This window comes from Mus caroli, chromosome 8 (genome assembly GCF_900094665.2).
Source record: "Mus caroli chromosome 8, CAROLI_EIJ_v1.1, whole genome shotgun sequence".
Classification (NCBI taxonomy): domain Eukaryota; kingdom Metazoa; phylum Chordata; class Mammalia; order Rodentia; family Muridae; genus Mus; species Mus caroli.
In genome coordinates, this window is record NC_034577.1 from 69,771,818 (window position 1) to 69,793,520 (window position 21,703).

Sequence of the window (21,703 nt, forward strand, 5' to 3'; positions counted from 1 at the left end):
TATGCCCAGGAGAGGTATTGCTGGATCCTCCGGTAGTACTATGTCCAATTTTCTGAGGAACCGCCAGACTGATTTCCAGAGTGGTTGTACAAGCTTGTTGCTGAGTTTAATCAGGATCATCTGTGTGACCGTGGATTTGGAACTATCACTGGAGCCTGGTGGCTTCTCAGTGGGTTACAACTGAAGTCAATGACTGTCCCTCCCCCAGAATTCACCAATAGCTGATAGTTCATTGGGAAAGGGTAGCACTTTAAACTCTCTCATGATTGTTGCTAGGCTTGTGTTGACCTATTGCAAGCAGCCATAGCTGCTGTGAGATGATGGGTGACTGCATCTACAGCTCTCCTCCTCCTCCTCCTCCTCCTCCTCTTCCTCCTCTTTCTTCTCTAACTCTTATATTCTTTCCACCCCATCTTCTGCCATGTTAGCATCGTGCATTAACTAGAGAACTTATAAATGTCTTCTTTAGGGTTAAATATTCAGCTATTACTTATCCACAGCACCTTGAACAGCTATTTGCCTCTGCATCCACTAATACTCCCTGCAATAATCAGAGCTTTTCTGATTAAAGTAGCACTTGTCTATAGGGATAAACATAACTATTTAGAAGGTAGCTTGGGACCGTGACAATTTAGCTCATCAACAGTATTGTGTTTACCCTTAGGCCTAAGACAACCTCAGCCATGGGTTTTTAGCTAAGTTTGCAGTACTAGGAATACATTCCTGCTTGTAGGGCAGACCATACTACCTCCCCATCAGAGACCGGCTGTTACCATCACACTCATTTTGCCTGATAGGTTGATGCTGTAAACCACAGGGTTGCCAGCTGGGTAAGGCCATCGATGGCCTTCTCCCCAGCAGCCTGTGTGGTACCACCTCACAGTTTGAAGGCAGGGAGGAAGCCTCCAGATCAGTTCCTTTTGGGTTTCTTTATACCTTGAAAGTAAGATGTGTGGTGTCTTCAGAGATAGGATCTTAACACCTAGTTCTTGAGACAGAGCCGTTTACAGTCCAGGCTGGCCTTGAACTCACCTCTGAAGATGAGGGTGACTTGGAACTCTTGACTGACTTGCCTCTGTTTCTCAAGGCACACACCACCACACCCAGCTTTTTTATAACGTATGTAGCTCTGTGTATGATTGTGGATGAGCACGCATTTGCAGTTAGCTGTGGAGATCAAAAGAGGGCATTGCAACTTTGAATTCCCTGAACCTGGAGTTACAGGTGGTTGTGAGCCCATTGCGAGTGCTGAGAGAACGTGGGTTCTCTGCATTTGACAGTGATTCAACTTTATTGCATAGGTCTACGTGATAGGCTTACCGATGTTGTTTTAACTAACATTTAACTGCAGAAAATTGTTGAATCACAGCTCTTGGTACACTTTGGGTTTTTAATTCCGCATATTATCGAAAGGTAATATTGTTTTTCTAAAAGCACTTAAAATATCACTCATTATCATATCTTAATTGCTCTAAGAAGCTAAGTAATAAAAATATCATTTATAGAATTAAATAAAATTTTCTGGCTGAAGTTTTTGTAACAATGTACGTGGCGATACAAATGAGCAAAATCATTTGGGGACAGACAATGTTAATCTGCCCCATAATAGTTTCCGTTTCAAATCCCAACCCCAGTATGTGAACCAAGAAGGTGGGTTTGGCCCTATGTACCTCTCTGAGACACTGCTCTCCCTGTGCATGTCTTTCTTTGAGCCTCAGCAAGAAGGGTGAGTTGGGTGGCAAGTGTTGTCACTTTGGGCTGTAACAAAACCAAGAACCAGGGCGGTGAGCATGGCTCACTTGGTAAAGTGCTTTGGTGCATAAGTAGGAGGAGAGGAGTGCCAAACCCAGCACCCAGGTAAAGGCCGGATGTGTCACCAAGCAGCTGCAATCCAGCGGGGGCAGAAACAAGAGAGTGCCCAGAGCTCACTGGCCAAAGAGTCCGGATAGCTGATAAAGTTCCGGTTCGCCGAGGAAACTGCATAAAATAGAAATGATTTTACAGCCCCTTTCTTCTTCATTCTGCGTTGTGTAACTCCTACTGGATTAAAATAAATTACCATTGCACTGAGGAGTAGGTTTTCTTCTGTAATCTCAGAACCTTCTACGAGATGTGCCTTTCACGTTTGCCAGTTGCCCACCAATCAGGTAACCAATCTGGTGCTTGGATTTGCACAGTGGCCATGCACTCTAGACAGGTGTAGAGAGCAGATGCTGACTCTGGATCTAACCGTTCAGAGCATGCTGTGGGAATTCAGGTTCCTCCAGGTGTGTCCATCCTCTGCTCTGCTCCTTGTTGTCTGCCAGTGTGAGATCATCTTGTTTCTCTTTAAAACGCTATTCGCCGCTGTAAAATAATAAACTCTCTAAGGGAGCTGGCAAATTAAAACTTCGGAAGTAGTCAGTTACCCAGTGAATGGTTATATGATGGTGTTATCATGTTAAAGTAAGGTTAGTCTTTGATATTGTATTCTGACGGCATTAGAACAGGGAAGACTTGAAACTATTCAGAACCTTTTAGATTTCCATTATGGTTAAAAACCAGTCCCTAAAATATTGATATTGTAGCACTACCATTCTCCTGGCCCACACATTCACTGCGTTTTATATCGGAAGGTGGGCGTGGTATCATATTAACCGTGGAACTTCTCAGTGCTTCAAGCAACCTAAACTGTAGGCTCACGAGGATGCCCTGTCATACACAAAGTCTCCACAGAAATGTCTAGATCAAGGTCTTTCCTGGTCAGTGCAATGGGGGAATTCTCCACCTGTAGATTAAAAAGTACAACATAATTCTCTCTCTCTCTCTCTTTTTTTTGAAGCAAGAATATTTTATGTCTAACCATGAGAAATGATAAAGAAAGAAAATTTAAGGCAACATTTTTGTGCAGTTTTTAATTGCATTATTTAGAAACACTCCAATTTCTTATGGTCTTGAGGTTAGTTATCAAGATGCACACTCAGGTATTTACATGTTTGTGAATGTGTGTACATGGTATGTTGATACGTGTGTAAATATGTATCCTCAGACTTGTGCTTTAACAAATAATATCAATTTTCTATATACTACTAGGCAAAAGTCATACATTTTGACCATCTTCTTCAGATTAGCAAATATCTTAAACACACTCAGAAAACTCAAAAGTAGCCAATCACATCCTTTTCTTCATCAGGATCCACACACTCAGGCAAAACTCGACAGTCCACTAACTCAGGTGTCAGCGTTGGGCTAAGCAACATCCACATATAGGTTACATGCCTTTCAAAATGCTCGAGAAACAGCATATGCATGTTACTGACAGGAAGATGGAAGAACGCAGATCCATTGCGGAACCAAACAGCCAAGGTAGAAATTATACGAAATTAGAAAGGTTTAAATTGAATAAGCTTGATTAGGTCATTTTCCACAGAAACCTGTTTTTCCTATTTAGATTATCAAAACCAATAAGAAGCTAGATAATGAAGTATCAGTTCTCAGAGCCTACCCCAGAGGGAGAAGCCACCACTGCAAGGTCAAGGCATCTAGGATTCACTGGCAGGGTGAGAAATGACTGGGCACTGAAGCCGCCGTTTCCAATGTGCTTGCATTACATCATCAAGGAGTAAAGACTTAGTGACAGGGCTCTGCTCTGCGCACCTCCTGGTCCTGAGACAGAAGAGTCGCACAGTCCTGGGAAACCTGCAATAATGATTTTCACTTATCAGGATTTGCTTCCCTTTAGCTTTTGGTATAGAAGACTTTTATTGTTCGAAAATTCACCAATGTTGACGCCTTCGGCCCTTAAATTAATTAAACCTAATAAAATGTCCTTGAATTAATTAAAATGAATTAATTATATATGTATTTAGTCATTAATTAATTAACTAATTAATCACTGTAGTATCTTCCAAAATTCTTAGGTGATCAATGAGAAAGAATCTTTCCCAGTTTCTTTTGTGTGGGTTTTTTTTTCTCATTCCATGTGTACAGCTTTTGAGGGAGCAGATATGACCTGGTCAGCATAATTCCTGAGGAGCCTAACCCTTATTCTAAAAATGTTAGAAACATTTTTGGAGTATTTCTGTACAAGGAAATGACAATGAGGTGGCTTCGTTTTAATTTGAGCTCACGGCTGCTCTGCACTGTGTGTCCCCCACTCTGGAGCAGTACCAAGTAAGAGCTGAGAGTGACCTGATAGTGTGGGTAATTATACAGCACATTATAAAAAAAAAGTGCTTGGATTTAGGACATTAAATTCTAAATTTAAATGATTAAATTTAAGGGGATGGGATGATTGAAGATGGTGACAGAATGGATGTGGGGTTGGATAAAGGACGAATTAGATGATGACTCTTCCGACCAACCTAAGCAGCTGGGGCAAAGCCTTGTTCCCAGCTGAGTGAGTCCCCAGTTCCTTCAACAATACGAAGCAGATAGTAGGTGCTCAATAAGTATTCCCTTATCTTAGGGCGGGCGGGTTTACCTAAGCATATGCCTACCCTTTCCAGTAAAATCCCCTCATTTCCACTCTGAATCTTTTCTAAAATAAGGACTATAATGGCCACTTAAAATGTCCCAGATACTTTCACGTGTGTCATCTCTATTAATTCTTTTACTCCTAAAACAAAACAAAAAAACAAACAAAAAAACCTGTCAGTTTCATTTATAACCATGAATGAAAGTACAGATGTATTAAGTTATTTGACCAAGGTTTCCCAGGTAGGGGACACGTACTGACCTTCGATCTTTATATTCCAGCTGTGCCACCCACCTTTGTTCCCAATGTCATCTTGACTCCGGAGTTCCTGGGGTCTTTACTAAGTCTTTCTCATCCCCCATCCCAAGGGCACTGCGGCTCTTGCCTAGACTGTATCCTGGTCTCTCTTGGTTCTTAAGTGGTTCAGTTCTATCAGGTAAACTTTTCACTGTTGTGTAACCCCTCCCATAGTGGACTGCAGCTACCACCACAGCTACTGTCCCGCTCCCTGCATCCGGCTCCCTGCGCCCTGCTCTGGCGGGCTGAAGAATGACGTCTTGTTTATATCTTTGGTATTGATCTTGTTTGCATCTTTGGTATTGATGAGGACCACAGCTCACAGGTGTGGGTGAATCAGTGTGTGACTGCCCATCAACTTCCTAGCCTGGCACCTGGCATACCTTCCATCCCCTCTCATGCCTGGGGTACCAGATAAGCCTTTTTTCCTTCTCTGGCCTTGGTTTACCCATTTCTCAATGTGTGAGACCTTTGACCCACTCTCACCAATACAGTAGAATTGCAAGCCCCCGTTGCTGCTTTCGGAGTAACTGTGGACCATCATAAACATAAGCTTTATTTCCCCAAGCATTAATATTTAATAAACTATAGATTGTGACCCATTAGAGAGTAGTGATTATGACCCATTAGTTTGGGGATCACAGCCAGCATTTTAAAAATAAAAAGAGGGCGATCATAAAATAGAATAGAAACAAGAGCATTGCACTCAGTAAGGCTCAGCAGCGGAGGTTACGAGTCTTAGTGGAAGAGCACAGATTTCAAGCAAGACCCTCTGTGCTTGATTCCCAGCTCTGTATTCACAGACAGCTGGCTGGCTGTGGAGCACTCCCTTTTAACCGTCCATGACTCAGCCTCTTCATCTGGACAAGCAGATGCAGTGGTGGGAAGGCTGGGCCCAGAGTGCTCAAAGGATTATGTTAATAGTTAACAAAAGGCAGTGGGACGTTGTGTAGCAGGGTTGCTAAACTTTTGTCTTACGTATTTATATGCACTGTATGTACATGTACAGGGAGACACTTAGCAATGAGACCAAGAAATTGTGATAAAAAAGAAGTGCTGCAGTAGGAAAAATGGTTCAGAAGAAAGGGGGCTAAGCTGGAGAGAATGTGATGGCTTGCACTAGAGGCCAGGCTCCAGACTCCTCCAGAATTCCCAAGATGGTACTAGATTCTTCACCCACCACCTACCTACCTGTCTACTCCCCTCCCCTCACCTCCCTCCCTCTCTCCCTCCCTAGGCCACTCTTCCCGTAGATATTTATTCTTCTGACATACGAGCATCGCAGCTCTGTGAGTGTCCCTTTAAACACCCCTCAGCTGTGTCACATACACTTTGAAATGCCTGATTTTGCCTCTCTTTTGTTTGTGGCAAGTGTTTTCTGATTTGCCTCTTGATTTTTGTTCTGCTCTGTGACAAACCGATGCTCTGAGTTTCCTTTTTATAAAACTAAAAAAATAACAAAATTAAATTCCAAATTAGCACAGAGAAAGAAATACTACAATTACAAGAAATATTACAATAAGTGAAGAAGAACAAGAATCTGCAAGATGGAACAGTCAAATAGACCATCAACGGAAAGTCATTTACAGCTGAAGCAAAAGCTGACAAACCTACACACACACACACACACACACATACACACACACACACATACACACACACATACACTCACCACTCATATGCACACACACTTACATGCCCACACACTAACACATACGCACTCACATACACATGCCCACATACACACATGTCCCTACACACACAAATACATAAGCATACTTATATACACTCACACATACACATGTACATACACACAATACATGCACACATACTTGCACATACACACATACACATGTGCACACATGCATGCATGCACACCCAAACACATACATATATGCACACATACACATATGAATAAACACCTATGCACACATGTGCACACATGCAGCCTCTCTGGACCCTCCTTATGCTTCCCTCATAAATGACCACACAAGTGGAATAGGAGGATACAGAATTTAAGAAAAAAGTGACTATTCAAGCCAATAAACAATTACTAATGCAGAAGTCCAAAATATGTGTCTACAAAGTCACTATACCAAGAGATAGGCTTAAGCACTGGAAGATTTTAGTGGTGACATTACCATAAACCTACCAAGACAGGAAAGTGATTAGAAACCGATTTAAGTATTTGAAGTACATTTTTAAGTGCAGAGGGGTACTATAGTGTATGCAATGTATCTTTCATGTGTGTGCAAGACACCAATGTTAAGAAATAATCATTAAAATCTGTGAATAAATCCACTGTTCCCACGTCTTTCCCCAAACTGCGGTACCTCTTACATTAAATGTTATATTCTTGGGTGTGCTTTCTGGTGCCCCCCCCCCCACACACACACACAAGCATGGTGTTCTGGGTGACTGACTTTTTTGCCTGTCCTGGAGTTGGTGCCACAGCCCTCTTCTCGAATACAGTTGCATGTGGTGCCCCTCTTTGTTCCAAATACTTTTCTTGCATATTGCTGTTTAGTATGGATTTTAAGCTTATCACTGGGTCTTTAGTGAGGATTGCACCAAATTCCAATGTTATTCTCCAGTGTACTGCAAACATGAAGGGGGTTCCCCATGTGTCTTTAATAGGTGCATATTGCCAACAAAATGTTTCCTCACTTTCTACGTTCCTTAGACATTATGGGTTTTAACATTTTTAAATAATTTTCTAATTTTTTCTGAGGTGATCATAAATTTTGCTGAGATGATAATAAAATTACTAAATTTTCTAATACTGGACTATATCCTTCAATTCTGGGGTAAAACCTACTTACATGGTGTAGCTTTGATTTGTTCTCTCTCTCTCTCTCTCTCTCTCTCTCTCTCTCTCTCTCTCTGTGTGTGTGTGTGTGTGTGTGTGTGTGTTTGTGTGTGTACATTTTCATCTAAATCATAGGGTTAACCTGTAATCTTTCTTTTCCTGCCCTACAATTTTATAGAAAACATTGGGAGGTTTAAATCAGATAATTATATGCCAAGCGTTGCGATCAGCATCTGTACATGAAAGACTATGGCTGTGGCTGTAATTAGGGCTGTGCGGCTGCTGTGCACAGCTGCATCTGCTTTTGTGCTCCTGCCTCATTCTTGATAAGGTTCGAAGCGACTTCTCTGTCTTTTATATAAGTAGCTGTTTGTTTTGTGAGATGCCCCCCACCTCCTTCTATTTTATTATCTTTCAGTTTACCCTTGATGTGTTCTCTTCTGCTCTGTCTTTGGGCTAATTTCATTGTGTCTTTTTCGTTATTTTTTTCTGTCACTCTGAGTTGGAAGCTCCTTCCTCGCTGGGAACGGCTGCTCCCTGTTTTCACAACACTCCTGTGGGAAGCTTCCTTCTGACCTGAGGATGCTTGCTTCTCAGGGATGTGATGTTTGGGCATCTTTAAAACCCCAAATATGTCAAGTGTCCATAAAAGGCTTCACTTTGAAGCAATGAATAAATTAGAGATTTGTTTATGCATTTCCAGAAGAATGGTTTTTGTGTGTGCTTGCTCTCTGCTGCTTTCATTCAGTGGAATTGAGGGTTTGAGGAGGGAACCTTGACTCAGATGATACACCGTGCATGATATAAGCTCATGAAATTTCCGGTGTAGCTAGTACAGTCAACTTTTATAAAAAAACAGTCTTGTACGTTTTAGAAATTAATCCATGTTGTACATTACTTTGCTGAACAGTTGGCAGACACAGCTATTGGGATCCAGTCACCAGCTTGCTTGAGTCTGTTATTCCCTTCAGCCGGGTATGTGTTAGCCATGCAGTTTTTCCTTTCCTGTATCTGTAAGTTTCTGAGAGAAAACTCATTTCAATCACTTTGTCTTCATTGTCCTGGTGATTCTCTACATTTTGAAGGCATTGCATCTGGTGCATTTTTTTTCTGCCTGCTGTATTTCTCAGTGATCCATCCATTTATAGACCTCTGAGCCTTCTGCTCTTCTGATTGTTTTTCTGCTTGAATTCTGTTCTGTGTGCTGTTGATCATGCTGCGAAGGCTGCCTGCTCGCCTCCTGTTAGCATTTTCAGTGTTGTGCAGGAACTAGAAAGAGACAACGCGCTTTCTGCCTGCTCTCTATTTTATGTACATTTTTTTAAACTTTGAATTCAACATTGTTTTGTATTCTCAAAAAATACCTCCTCCTTGTTTTACAACACTCTTGTTAATTACAAAACTTGATTTTAAATATTGTTAGTCCTGACTAGTAATTTTCTAGATATTCATGATAGCTGCCGTAAGGTCAACATGCTATTTATGGCAAGTTATCTCTCTGAGACTCTGTCTTGGCAGAGCCTCAGAATGATCAGTGTCTGTGGTTTTCATTATTGCGCTTCTCACTGCTTTCTGGAAGTTTGATCCCTCATGCACGGGGCCTGCGAGAAGCATTCATATCTCTCTCTCTCTCTCTCTCTCTCTCTCTCTCTCTCTCTCTCTCTCTCTCTCTCTCTGATACTCATCTCTTTGTATTGATAGTCAAAGAAGGTTTACTCCAAATGCCTTATAACTCTGTCCTTAAGTCTGACAAGGGAAAGCACACCCTGAACTTACCTTTCATGTGGAAGAAAGTTAAAGGATGCTAATGAAAGCTGTGTCATTGGTGAGGCAGTCACCTTAGAACCACAAAAATCAGTTCTGGAGTTGCCCTTGAGCATTCAGATGTAACTTGTCTTTTTACTCAATTTACCATAGGTTTTGTTTTGTTTTGTTTTGTTTTTTCATCTAAAAATTACAAAACGACAGTGGTAAAATGAGCCTAAGCTTGTAATGAACTTAATTTTTCAAAAGGAAAAGGAAGAAAGAAAGAGGTAGGTTTAGCAGAGCCCCTGGGAAAGGGGACAGAGAGACGCTGAGGGAGCGAGAAGGTTCTGAGCGATGAGGTCTTGTTCAGTTTTCACAGCAAATGTCATCACCTCACTAGAAGAAATGTCACACTATAAAAAAATCAAAATGCAAGTTTTTCTATTTATTTTCATACTAAAGAGCATGAATAATGTTTGGCTGTCATTTTTTAAATTATGTACTTTTTTTCCTTTTGTGTTTTAAGGGTGTCACATTTCTCGTAAGTACTTGTCAACCGAAGAGCCTCGTGTACTTGTTTCCTGTCATCATCTTAATGCTTTTAAGTAATCCTAAGAAGTGTATGTTTGAGTGTGTGCACGGCTGTGAGTGCATGTGCTAGTGTATGTGCGTGTGTTTAGAGGCAAAAACACAAGAACAGAAAGCTGGAAACCATAGGTGCAAAGAATCAACTGCTTTTCCTCTTACAGAGAAACCTCTTCGTGTAGTTGTTTTATGTGAGAGATTTAAAAAAAAAATGTAGAAAAAGTTCTAATCAACTTCTGTACATTATGTAGAACTTCATTTTCTAAACTCTGCAAAAGAAAGTTTCATATTTAATGGGAAGTCATGAATTATTCCATTTATCATCCACTTCCTCCTTTCAAAGGCGCGATCTGGATAAAAGGCGGGGTGAATAATTTCAAAAAATACAATACATTTTTAATGGGAAGGTGCAAACCACAGACTCTCACGACTCCCAGCAAGAGTGCAAGAAACGGAATTTTACTTGCAAAACTCAGGAACTCTGGCACAGGCAAAGTGTGAGGTGCTCCCTGAAAACAGCCAGGCCGGACCCAGAAAACACGGTGGGTCGGGTTGCCACTCGGCCGTGCCTTTGTTGTAAGGCACAGGTTGTTCCCTAAGATTAGCTCTCCGGCTTTCTCTTTTCCTATTTTCCCATTTCACTCACCTTACATGGAGAACCAATTGTTTTATTTATAGAGATGAAAGCCGAAAAGATGATAAAGATGATAAAGATGATAAAGAAAGTGGGTTTTTGTTTTGGGAGGGGCTCTTTTGAGAAAAACAACCTCAAGTCTTATGATTTCAAAAATTGTGCAGGACACAACAAAGTACATATAAAAATAGTAGATACAATATTCTGTGGGTGGAGTTTTATGCTAACATAAATTATCATATTAATTTACACGAAAGTATTCAGTTGCTGTAGCAGCATTAATACTTTGGTGTGTTTGTAGTTATGATATGTGAAATTAATTTTTACTTCATATTCAGTGTTTATCAGGACACAATATAATAAAATTATAATACTTACTCAGAGTTCCTTTTTGTCACTAAAAGTCACTTTAGAAACTGTACAATTACAGTGTCATTTGAACCACAACAAAGAAAACTAATAAACCAACAAACAAACAAACAAACAAACAAACCAAACAAAACACCATAAATCTCTGTGTCTGTTCCTTTTACCCAAAGGTGTTCATTCTGGCTTAATACTCATTCCCTGGAAAAACTCCTAAAAGGGCAGGCACTTGGTGCACAGCTCACGCACTCTGCCTGGTTCCGCAGTTGCTGCTCTACTCTAAGGAAGTCTGACCCTGACCCTCTCACGAAGATTTGCAAGTAGTTAGATGGTATACAAACCTGGAGACTTATATAAGGGCTCTCTTCCAGTGTTTTATATGAAACTCCCAAAGAAACTTTGTAAAAATGTGGATACATTTTGAGATTTTATTTCTCAACAAAAAGATGTCTACTGCTAAAATACTGGGTGACAGCTTTTGTGGATAACTAGTTCTCTGTGTGACAGTTTTTGTGGATAGCTAGTTCTCTGCGTGACAGTTTTTGTGGATAACTAGTTCTCTGCATGACAGCTTTTGTGGATAACTAGTTCTCTGCATGACAGCTTTTGTGGATAACTAGTTCTCTGCATGACAGNTGCATGACAGCTTTTGTGGATAACTAGTTCTCTGCATGACAGCTTTTGTGGATAACTAGTTCTCTGCATGACAGCTTTTGTGGATAACTAGTTCTGTGCCATTGCTGGGTGCATTGTTGATTCGTGCTCAACTAAGGGTGGCCACTGTGATTCAAAGATGTGAATGAATGGAAATCATTTGGGTAAATCATTTTTAGTGTGATCAATACATTTTTAAATGCCTTTATATTATTAAGAGAACTATTTAAAGCCATTCAAAGGGCTGCAGTCCTGTGCTGCCTGCTGAATCAAATCCATCCTCTTGTGATGTCCAGTAATCATGGCCAGCAAGACATTGCTGGGTTGATAAACAACCCCTGGTCTCACCAGAGTCACTGCACTGAATGCCAAATGTCAGTTCTAATAATGGAATGTGTGACCTAACATTCGCTTATTGCTACAGAAATATTTCATGCATTCTAAAATGAAGTTACCCGTCTAGAAAGAAATTCTTGTTGGGAGGATTTTTTTGTTAACTATGTCTTTAAATGTTGTATTACCCAAAAGAACTATATTAGTAATAATTCTACCTTATTACTAGGTTTCCTTAAAAAAAAATTAAAAGGAAAAAAAAAGATGTGCTTGAATTAAGTAGAACTTTTCAAATAATATTTTCTATTCTGTACCTGTGCTGTAAAAATGTTGAAATTTTATGCTTTTTACTTTATTAATAGATATGAATTTGTATTTTCCAAAAATGTAGATCAAAACTTGCATGAGTAACAGTTTTTCCAAAGATTCAAATATGTCAACTTACAACTGGTATTGGTATTACATACCAATTCTATTCACTGTCAATGTGGTAGATTTTATTTATTTTTAAATTAGCAGGTTAACCTAGATACCTAATTGGATCTAAATCTAAACTGAAACAAAATATTCTATTGTATTAATATCTACATTGTAATTGCAATATTTTTATTTTCATTTTTAAGAGCTTACATAATGGATTATACCACACTTATTTAAGTGGTTATTCTGAAGAGATTTTTCAGAAAACATAAATTAATGCATGCTAGATGTTAATTATTTTAATCATTGTAAAGAGAATTTTACCCAAAATTATGATAACATGTAAAATATGTAATGATAGAAGATATAGCACAATACTTAAACATTTAAAATTATTTTTAACACTTTATTTTAAATATATACCCATAACCTTCATAAAGAATAAAGGTTGTGATTATAATTATGCCATTAAAATTCTTACCACATAATTAGTCATAAATAAAATAGCATGAGAAGTTCTTTATTGAAATGTATATTTAAAAATATGTGCATTATTCTTCACGTTTTGAAATATCTAGAAGAATCAGTCATGTTAATCCTAATGAATAATTCAAATTATAGTGACGAGTCATAATTAAAGAGAGTTTTAAATTTAAATATACCAAAATTCTGCTTTTCCAGATACCAACATGGAAGAGCTAAACTTAACCATATAGAAAATCAACTGCACTGTTAATTTGTAGTTAGTGGCTGTACAGATAAGCAATGTGGGTTTCTGAGAAACCGTCACAGTTGCAAAGTGTTTGCATTTTCCTTACTAGGTATGGGTGCTTACTACTGATAGCACGCCTCAATTCTTCCATAAATGAGAACTAAATGATTTGAAAACGTTGGCCTAACATGCTACTTAAAGCAACGGGGTATGGCTCACTGGACTCAGACAGCTTCCTCCTTTGCCCTTGTCATGTGGATCAGCTAGGATGCCATGCATAACTTTACATGTATATTATTTGGGTGCCACCTTGTTTGCATATCAGTTAAAATAATATCCGTATTAAGATGAAAAATCAAAGTTATCAGATTTACATGATGTGACTGCAGTTTGCTAAATTTCCAGTAGATGCCCCCAGAGACCAGTCAACTCACTGGAAACCTTGGTGCTTTTTAAAGGAAGGGATGTTTGGGTTGTTTGCTTGTTGGCTTGTTTGTTTGTTTTTGTTTAATGTTAAAACTTTGTACCTGACTATATTTGGAAGTACATGGAAAATAAAATAAAAGCCCTTAAAAGTGCACTCACTGTTCATTTATTACTTTCCAGTATGTAGTGTAGATATAGGACGATTCTCAATCAGTATTCGACATCACTGTAACTAAATTTTAATTAGTTTAAAGCAGACATTTAGATAATGAATGCTATCGTTGTTCACTGAAATTCCATTTATTTTTGAAGTAAAGTCATTCTAAGTGCTATGATAGTTTTTATTTTATCTCTTTCCTCTAGCTTTATGTATTTATAGAGAAATGCTTCCCAATGTTTGTTGTTGTTGTTGTTGTTGTTCAGCTTTTGGAGAAAAAAAAATTGCAAGAGTGAAAAGTATTGAACCAGTCCTAGGCACTTATGCAATCCGTGTGAGTGTCTGTGTGCATGGAAATAACTTTTTGTTTCATTTTGATGGTGTGTAATATCTACCTACACTGGAAAGCCGAGGTAAGAATAGCAGTTCACTTTATTTCGTGGAAATTATATTAACTGAAGCTGTTTCGGTATTCATTAAGTCAGTGTAATTATCCCGCAGGTGATTCCAATAACAGTTATCCCTCCAATATGAGTGTAAGACTGTTAAAACCGACAGATATCCCACTAGTGGCTTATAAATATTAACTTAATGGAATAAAAGTATTAGCCTGACTTTTGATGAGCTCTTACAGATCTTTCAAGTTTATCTTTGTCGAATTAAATAAAATTTTTATGATCTTGTTTTAAAGTATGTTTTTTTCCCTTATTGGACTGTGCTTGAGCTCTGAACGTGAAGGTTCACTCTGATAATCTGATTCCAGGTTAGCCCGTAAAGAAATGCGATAAATTTATTCCCCACATATTTGGAGAGATAATAGTACTTAGGTTTTGGAAGTCCATCTCAAGCTAACTCACGTTCACATGCAAAGAGAATAAGGGGACCATGCCCGTCTGCTTCCTCCCTTTACCAGCTCTGTTTGTAGAAGGGTTTGGTTTTCATTCTTATTAAATGTTTGCCAGTGTGCTTCCTTCATACCCTCCAATAAGACTCCGCTATCGAATCCATTTGTCGTGGATGCTATCACCTGCCAGCCCCTCGTTTTAAGAAGAAGGCTTCTTTGGGACGGTCTCAGAATGTGACTCTGGTCACCTTCCCTGGCCCAGTTTGAACACAGATTAGCTCAGATAAAGACTACGTGATTCAAACAGGGTATTGCATCCTAGTTGTCAGAATATATCAAAGTTTTAAACAAACAATGCAAATAAGCAGAACACTGTAGAGAAGATGAAGAAGGGCAAGGTTGTCTATGTAACTATGGGAGAGTGGAAAAATTATGAATCAGGGGCAGAAAGAGTTCTACCCCCACCCCCACCCCCTGCAAGCTTCTATGGCTTTGGGCAACACAAATATTTTAGAGGAGTTTTGATGCAAATTAAAATAGTTAACCAGATCGCCATTGAGTGGTGCCTTTAAATAGCAGTAGACACCATGTAGATAGAACTACATCTAGTTTGAAAATCCCTTCCCCAGCTGCAGATCCAATCCTGGTGTCTTAGTTAGGACTTCTACTGCGATGAGAAAACATCATAACCAAAAGCAACTTAAGTAGAAAGGGTCCACTTGGCTTCCCCTTCCACATCACAGTTCATCACTGAAGGCAGTGGAACCAGGGGCTCAAAAGGGAGTTGGGGGGATCTGAAGGCAGGAGCTGATGCAGAGGCCACGGAGGGGTGCTGCTTACTGGCCTGCTCTTCATGGCTTGCTTAGCTTGCTTTCCAAGGCCACCCAGGGGTGAGATCACCCACAATGTGCTGGGCTCTCCCACATCAATCACTAATTAAGAAAATACCTTCCTCTCGAGTGACCCTCTAGCTTATGTTGGGTTGATGAAGCTGACATGGCACCGAAGCCTGATGTGCCTCTGCTGATCACTTCCTGGAACACATTTATAGGTGGTTGATGTGGTCAGGAATGCCCTCACATTTATTTGCATACCCCTTGTTCTCTGTGAGCACTGTCCTCAAATTCCGTAATATGAAATCCTCTCAGGGGGTTCCCAGAGTTCTCATTTCCCCCTTGTATAAATTTTTATTCTGATGCCTAAAAGCAACATATTTTAGTTTAGACCAATATTCATAAATGTTTTGGTGTGTCACTAAAACTGAGGAGTAAAACAATCAGGTCCCAAGGAAAAATGATTAAAATGGTGACAAAATTCTATTGCCTTTATATTTAAAATAAGCCAACATTTGCACAAAGCAAGAGAACTTTGACTACAGTTGTCTATTAAGAAACAGAAATTTGAAGAGTTCAAATATACTAGCAAGAACTGACGCACACTGTTACTTCCAAATAATCAAGGAATCTTAGTAAATAAAGATTTACATTAACTATGAAGGTCTGAATGGGAATTTATTGAATAGGTTGACATCACTGATTTTTCTTCATCCTGGGTTTGAATAACAGGGCTTATTTGATGATACATAAGTTTACACATGTGTAAACCTATGTGCCAAATCAAAATGTCAGCATAGTTATAGATACATATTGAAATATTGACTGTTAGAGCATCTTCGTGAAGAATGGCCATTTGAACATTCACTAGATATTTTTGAAATGGATGCCAATTGCATCTCGTGGATGTTTGGAAGCTGAAAGCTATCTCAGAAATAATCTCAGTCCAGCTTTTGGTGATGCTTTGGGAATTTAGGGCCATAGGGAGCAGCAACTGATCATGACTAAATTAAGCGGAAGTGGCCTTATTGGAAGGGTATTATTTAGTAATTAATTAGGTGGAAATTCGGAGAGAACTTGGTCCAGAAGGAAAGGCCAAGTCATAGCACCCTTAACAGACGGTGGATAGCAAGAACAGCCCCAACAGTGTTCCTAAGAAGCCATTGCCTCGTCGAATGAGCCGTAGTCCTGCTTTCATCCTGTTTCCCAGACAGTGTCTGTGGATCAACACTTTACCTCAGTACTCATCCTTTTGGTAAAAAGGCCCTGATTAAATTACTAAAATTCTTGACCCACAAATAACTTATCCCCAGTGGGACTGGTTATTTCCATCTATTCTAGAATGCTGCTAGCTGTGGAGAGGGAGCTCAATGCTGGGCAGGTCACCTCCAGTAAATGACCCTCTTCCATCTCTCTAGGATAACAAAGGAGGCCCGGGGTGCTTGTCTGCTTTTGTCTCTCACCTGATCTTGCAGGAGTGGCTCTTCTGATGCCCCAAATTAGTGTTTAAAGCCAGAATTTCACTTTTCTTTATGTTTGACCCAGGAGGTCTTCTCACTTACCTGGTGAGAGCCTCCAACACACAGAGATGGCATCTCTTATTTTAAGAAAGGTTGGCGTTCCAGCCTCCATCCTCTGAGGCCTTCTGGACTGCCAATCACATATATCCTCAGATTCCACAAACTCCAGTTAATCATTTTCAAAGTCCAATCAACCATTTGTTTCCCCTCTTTAGAATATGACCCATTGTCAATCTGCTTCTTCACTTTGGTAACACCAGTCACCAAGTCATGCCACCACCACATGCCATCACCTAAATACATTTTGGAGCCAACAGATTCTCCACCTCCTGTGCCCTGGATCCAGACCCACAGCCTTTCTCATGAGTGGCCAGCAGAGCCCACTATCTCTCCTCGAAGCTTCCGGGCTTGTCCTCTTCCACTCCTTCTGTAGGATCAGGTGTGAAGTTCAGAGTCACGGACTCTAAGTCTACTTTTTTGATATAACTTCATTTTAATTCCTGGCCCTCAGCCTTAATCCTCCCTAGTGTCAAAATCTTATCTTGTCACTTAGATAAAGCCAGACCAGTGTGGTGATCTTTCTCGGATTACTCAACATTCAAAAGCCACTTACCATCACCTCTCCTCCTGTAACAGAAAAACAAAACAAAACTAAACAACATTGCACTCAGTGTGGGAGCCAAAAGGCAGTAGAATTACTGGTTCCCACAAACAAAAATGTATACGAAAGTTCAGCTTTAGTCCTAAAATGTCAGAAACTTATCTTTTAGTGTCCATATATCTGATGCAGTATCTTCCTTTCCTGAACAAGATGGCAACCAAAGTCAGTGTTGGTTTGCAGTATAGCAGGGTGGCGTTTGACCCAGTTCTGACCAGTAAAGCATGAATGAGGAGCTTCTCCTTACAGAAATGGTTTCGTTTTCCCCCACAGATAAGGAAAGCCATGCCACCGAGTCTCCTTTCTTCTCATTTTAAAAGTGATTTGTAGCAGCTTGATAGTGATCAGCAAAGCACAGAGAACAAGATAATCCCAGAGATATCAGCCTTGAATCCACCAGGCCACTCAGCCAGACCTTCCACTATGCGCCATTAGCAAGTATCTAGAAGCTTTGGTTTTCTAAGCTTCTGGAAGGCAAGCTCTCTTACTGAGTGTATTCCTGAACTATGCAGTCCCACAGAGGTGGCCAGGTGCATCCCTGGCTGAGCTTCGCCAGCAGCTCTGCAGATGAGCTAGCTTGAGCTGCCAGATCTCTCCAGCACAGCTTGTGTATCGGGTCTGTCCCCATGTGCAGCCTATACGCAGCCTTTTAGCATACAAACCTTGCTGCTGTTTGAAACTATGGTGGCAGGAATTGTGGCCCTCTCTGTCCAAAACCTTCCGTGTGGCACACAGAGCACCTGGGATGTTATGGTGTCCCTCTCGTGTTGTCCTAGGTCCTTGAGAAATTAAAGGGCCAGCTGTCTTCTGCTTAGAACCTGAGAGTTGGTTGTTTCCATATGTCCTGCGCTCAGGGAGATGGACAAGGAGATAGATGGTTGTTGTCTTCATACCTTCATGCATCCCACAAGAGATGGGTACAGTTGCCCCCTCCCTCCCAATTCTTCTGGATATTACAAGAAACCGAGTTCCATTTCCACCTCACCTAGTATTTGAGAGAGGGGGGTGGGAGAAAGGGGATGTGTCCCGTTCACAGGTTCACCCCTGACCCTTCTATTCTGGGCCCTTCTCACTGGCTCAGAGGACATGGCAGGAAACAGAAATCATGCATTAGTCTTCTCTTTTAATCTTAGAAACACATGATGGCTCTTGATTTTTTTGGTATAGGAAGATAGTTTCTTTACAGTCTATCAGTTATTTCTGTAAATAATCTGGTTATCAGGTGGGAGAAGGCTAAAGTTCAAGTTCATGTAAGACTCTTCCTAGAAGAGTTCTGCAATGTGGTTAGGACTGATGATAATACAGGCTTTTACACAGGGAAAGGAATGGGATTCAGGGTTGTTCGGGTAGGGATGTCAGGGCATGTCGGGCTCCACATCAGAACTCCTGATTCTGAGTGATCAGGTAGATTCCACTGACCTTCAAGCCTGCATTGCCAGTAGTCAGTCCCCCATCAGGTCAATTGTCCTAAACATCGAACTGTCTTCTTTTAAAGAAAGAACATACCGTAATTTACTTGAAACTATCTTTTAATATCTACTTGTTCTTTTGGTTAAACAGTGACTACCCCATGGTTGTTCTCCATAAGCATGCGTATTCTTTTTCCTTTTGTTTCTTTCCTTTTGTTTTTTGTTTGTTTGTTTTCAGACAGGATCCTTCTACAAAACTCTGGCTGGCTTGGAACTCAGCATGTAGATCTGGCTGGCCTCAAAATCACAGAGATCTGCTTGCCTCTGCCTCCTGAGTGCTGGGATTAAAGACCAGTGCCACCACACCTGGCAGCACATGTAACTCTTAAATAAACATTTCAATCATTGTTTATTATGTGTCTGTTTAGTTGTTGTCTGTGTCTTCCCTTGAATGGGCATACACATTTTACAAGGGCACTGACTCTTTTTGGCCTAGAACAGTACATCTTGGAGAGGGATGGGAGTGGGGGAGAAGAGGAGCTGCAGAGATGGCTGAGTCTGGGGGCTCAAAAGTTAAATCACTTGCCATTCGAGCATAAGAACTGGAGTTCAGATCCCCAGACCTCACACATATGCCAGAGAGTGTATCCACCTGCCTTTAACTGCCGTTAACTCAGGGAATGGAGACAGAGTGTCTCCAGAGCAAACTGGCTAGTAAAACTAGCTGCATCTGTAAGATCTGAGTCAGACTTAGAGATCCTGCTCCCAAGAATAAGACTCAAAAGTGACCATGGATGTCCCTCACATCAACCGCAGGCCCCCACCTGCAGGCACACACACATGCATTTGTACTTTCACACATATGCAAACAATGCACAACACACATATGCACACAACACACATAAGAAAATGGAAAAAGTAGGTATTTCATCATGAGAAAGCCAGTAGGGATTTGTGGGATAAATACATCAGAGAGTCATCTGTTTCTTTATCCATGCTTATGAACAATAAAGTATGTGTTAGGAGGTTTTGATTTGGTTTTATCTTTTGAGACAGGCTCATACTATGTAGCCCAGGCTGAATTCAAATGCACAATCCTCCTGTCTCAGCTTTCCAAATTTCCAAATTTAATAGGAAGTGAATTTCTATTTGTTTATCTACTTACTTGATAATTGAATTATCAAACCATTCATTTGATCCTACCTGTACACACACACACATATATATGTATATATATATATATACATACACACACACACTATGGTATTTCAGTAATTGTTTAAAACATTAAATACAGAAGCATGATTGACTGGAAATGGCCAAATTCCAATAACAGGTTATAGAACTACATAATACAGAAATTAATGGATTTTTAATATTCAACAAGGTTTTTTTCTTGTTGGTCTTCTTACTTGGCTGGCAGGTCTGTTTGGTCTGCTGAGAGGTTGGTTGGTTTGAGCAGGGGTGTGTGTAGGGGGTAGGGTAGGGAGTGGACATGTTTGTATTTGTCTGTGTGTATGAAAAAAAGAACCTTTGAATAGTTAAAGTGACACATCTGTCCTTTTCAGAGGTGCGGTTACATGAACGTAACTATGTTAGGTAAGCTCTCTGCATCCTTCTTAAACAGAAGTTGTTTGATTTGCCACAAAGATCTCTTGATAGTTTTCATGCTTTCGCTGAGGAAGATGAGTAAGAAAGCCTGCCTTGACTTCTGGTGTTTAGAGATTGGGAACTCCTCTCTGGTCTAAAATGGCTGGTGTTCTGCTCGTGTTCCCAGCCACAGGAACTCATACAAGAAGAGCATCTGCGTGGACATGTTGCGAGATGGGTTCCACAAGTCCTTCACCGAGCTCTTTGCACTGATGGAACAGTGGGATACGCTCCGGGAAGCTGCGAAGGCACGGTCCCTCTTCTGGCAGCAGAGGCCTCTGGAGGACCAGCCAGACAAGCTAGACAATTTCTACCACTACCTGACCAGGGCCGAGGCTGCAGAGAGGAAAGGTAGGTGCTGGGATGTGGGGTTGCACCCCAGGGAAGATTCCAAAATGTCGCCCTATGAATTTGATACATTAAGACAAATCACACAGTTCAACATATTCCACTGAGTGGCTTTAGGGCTAAATGACCAGCTACAAAGACATTCTGCAGATGGCATTGCAAGCCTGGGAAGACAGTGCTCTACCAAACATTTCCATAAGTTTCCAACAAGAACACATCCTGACTTGTCTCTGTGTTGTATGAATATTGGCCAGTTTTCAAGGCACTGTCACATAAAAACCACACAGATATAGTTTGTTTTAGCGTCTATGTAACGAGCATTCAAAGTTTTGTCATGAGATCCTGTCAGCTTGAATTAGAAAATGGTAGTATTTAAAAAGATATGAAACGCCTGTAATTTCTAGGGTGTTGTTAAGGCTGTAATCCCAGCACTTGGGACAATGAGACAGCTTATTCTGAGTTTGGGGTTAGCCTCAGCTACATTGTGAGACACTTTTTCAGAAGAAGGGGAAAAATAATATGCAACCCACGATTATGGCTTCAAAAGTTAATTTCCTATGTTTCACAAAATCATTTTAAGGCATTCTTTTGCCATATTTTAACACTTTTTTAAATAAAGTTGGTGTTTTATATTTAAAGTATTATGTACTTAATACTCTAAAGTATTTAAGAAAATTAAGTATTAAGAAAATACGATAAAATTATATGGGCTTTGCCATTTAACATTTTTAGGTCTGTATTAGGTATTTGTTGTTTTCATTTGAAAAAAGGAAAAAAAATCTAGAATTTGGCATTTCAAATTTTTCCTGCATCTCTGACTGAAAAGACAAGAGGACACAAAAGAAA

At 40.2% G+C, this 21,703-nt stretch overlaps 1 protein-coding gene across 4 annotated transcripts in view; it reads left to right on the forward strand.

Annotated features, from left to right (window-relative positions):
* Nucleotides 1-21,703, forward strand: part of Ttc29 (tetratricopeptide repeat domain 29) — a 189,746-nt gene that overhangs the window by 13,615 nt on the left and 154,428 nt on the right. For all 4 annotated transcript variants that reach the window (XM_021170292.2, XM_021170294.2, XM_021170293.2 and 1 more), the window contains one exon: nucleotides 20,637-20,860. In XM_021170292.2, the coding sequence (XP_021025951.1) occupies nucleotides 20,637-20,860 (224 nt within the window). The remainder of the gene's footprint in view (nucleotides 1-20,636; nucleotides 20,861-21,703) is intronic.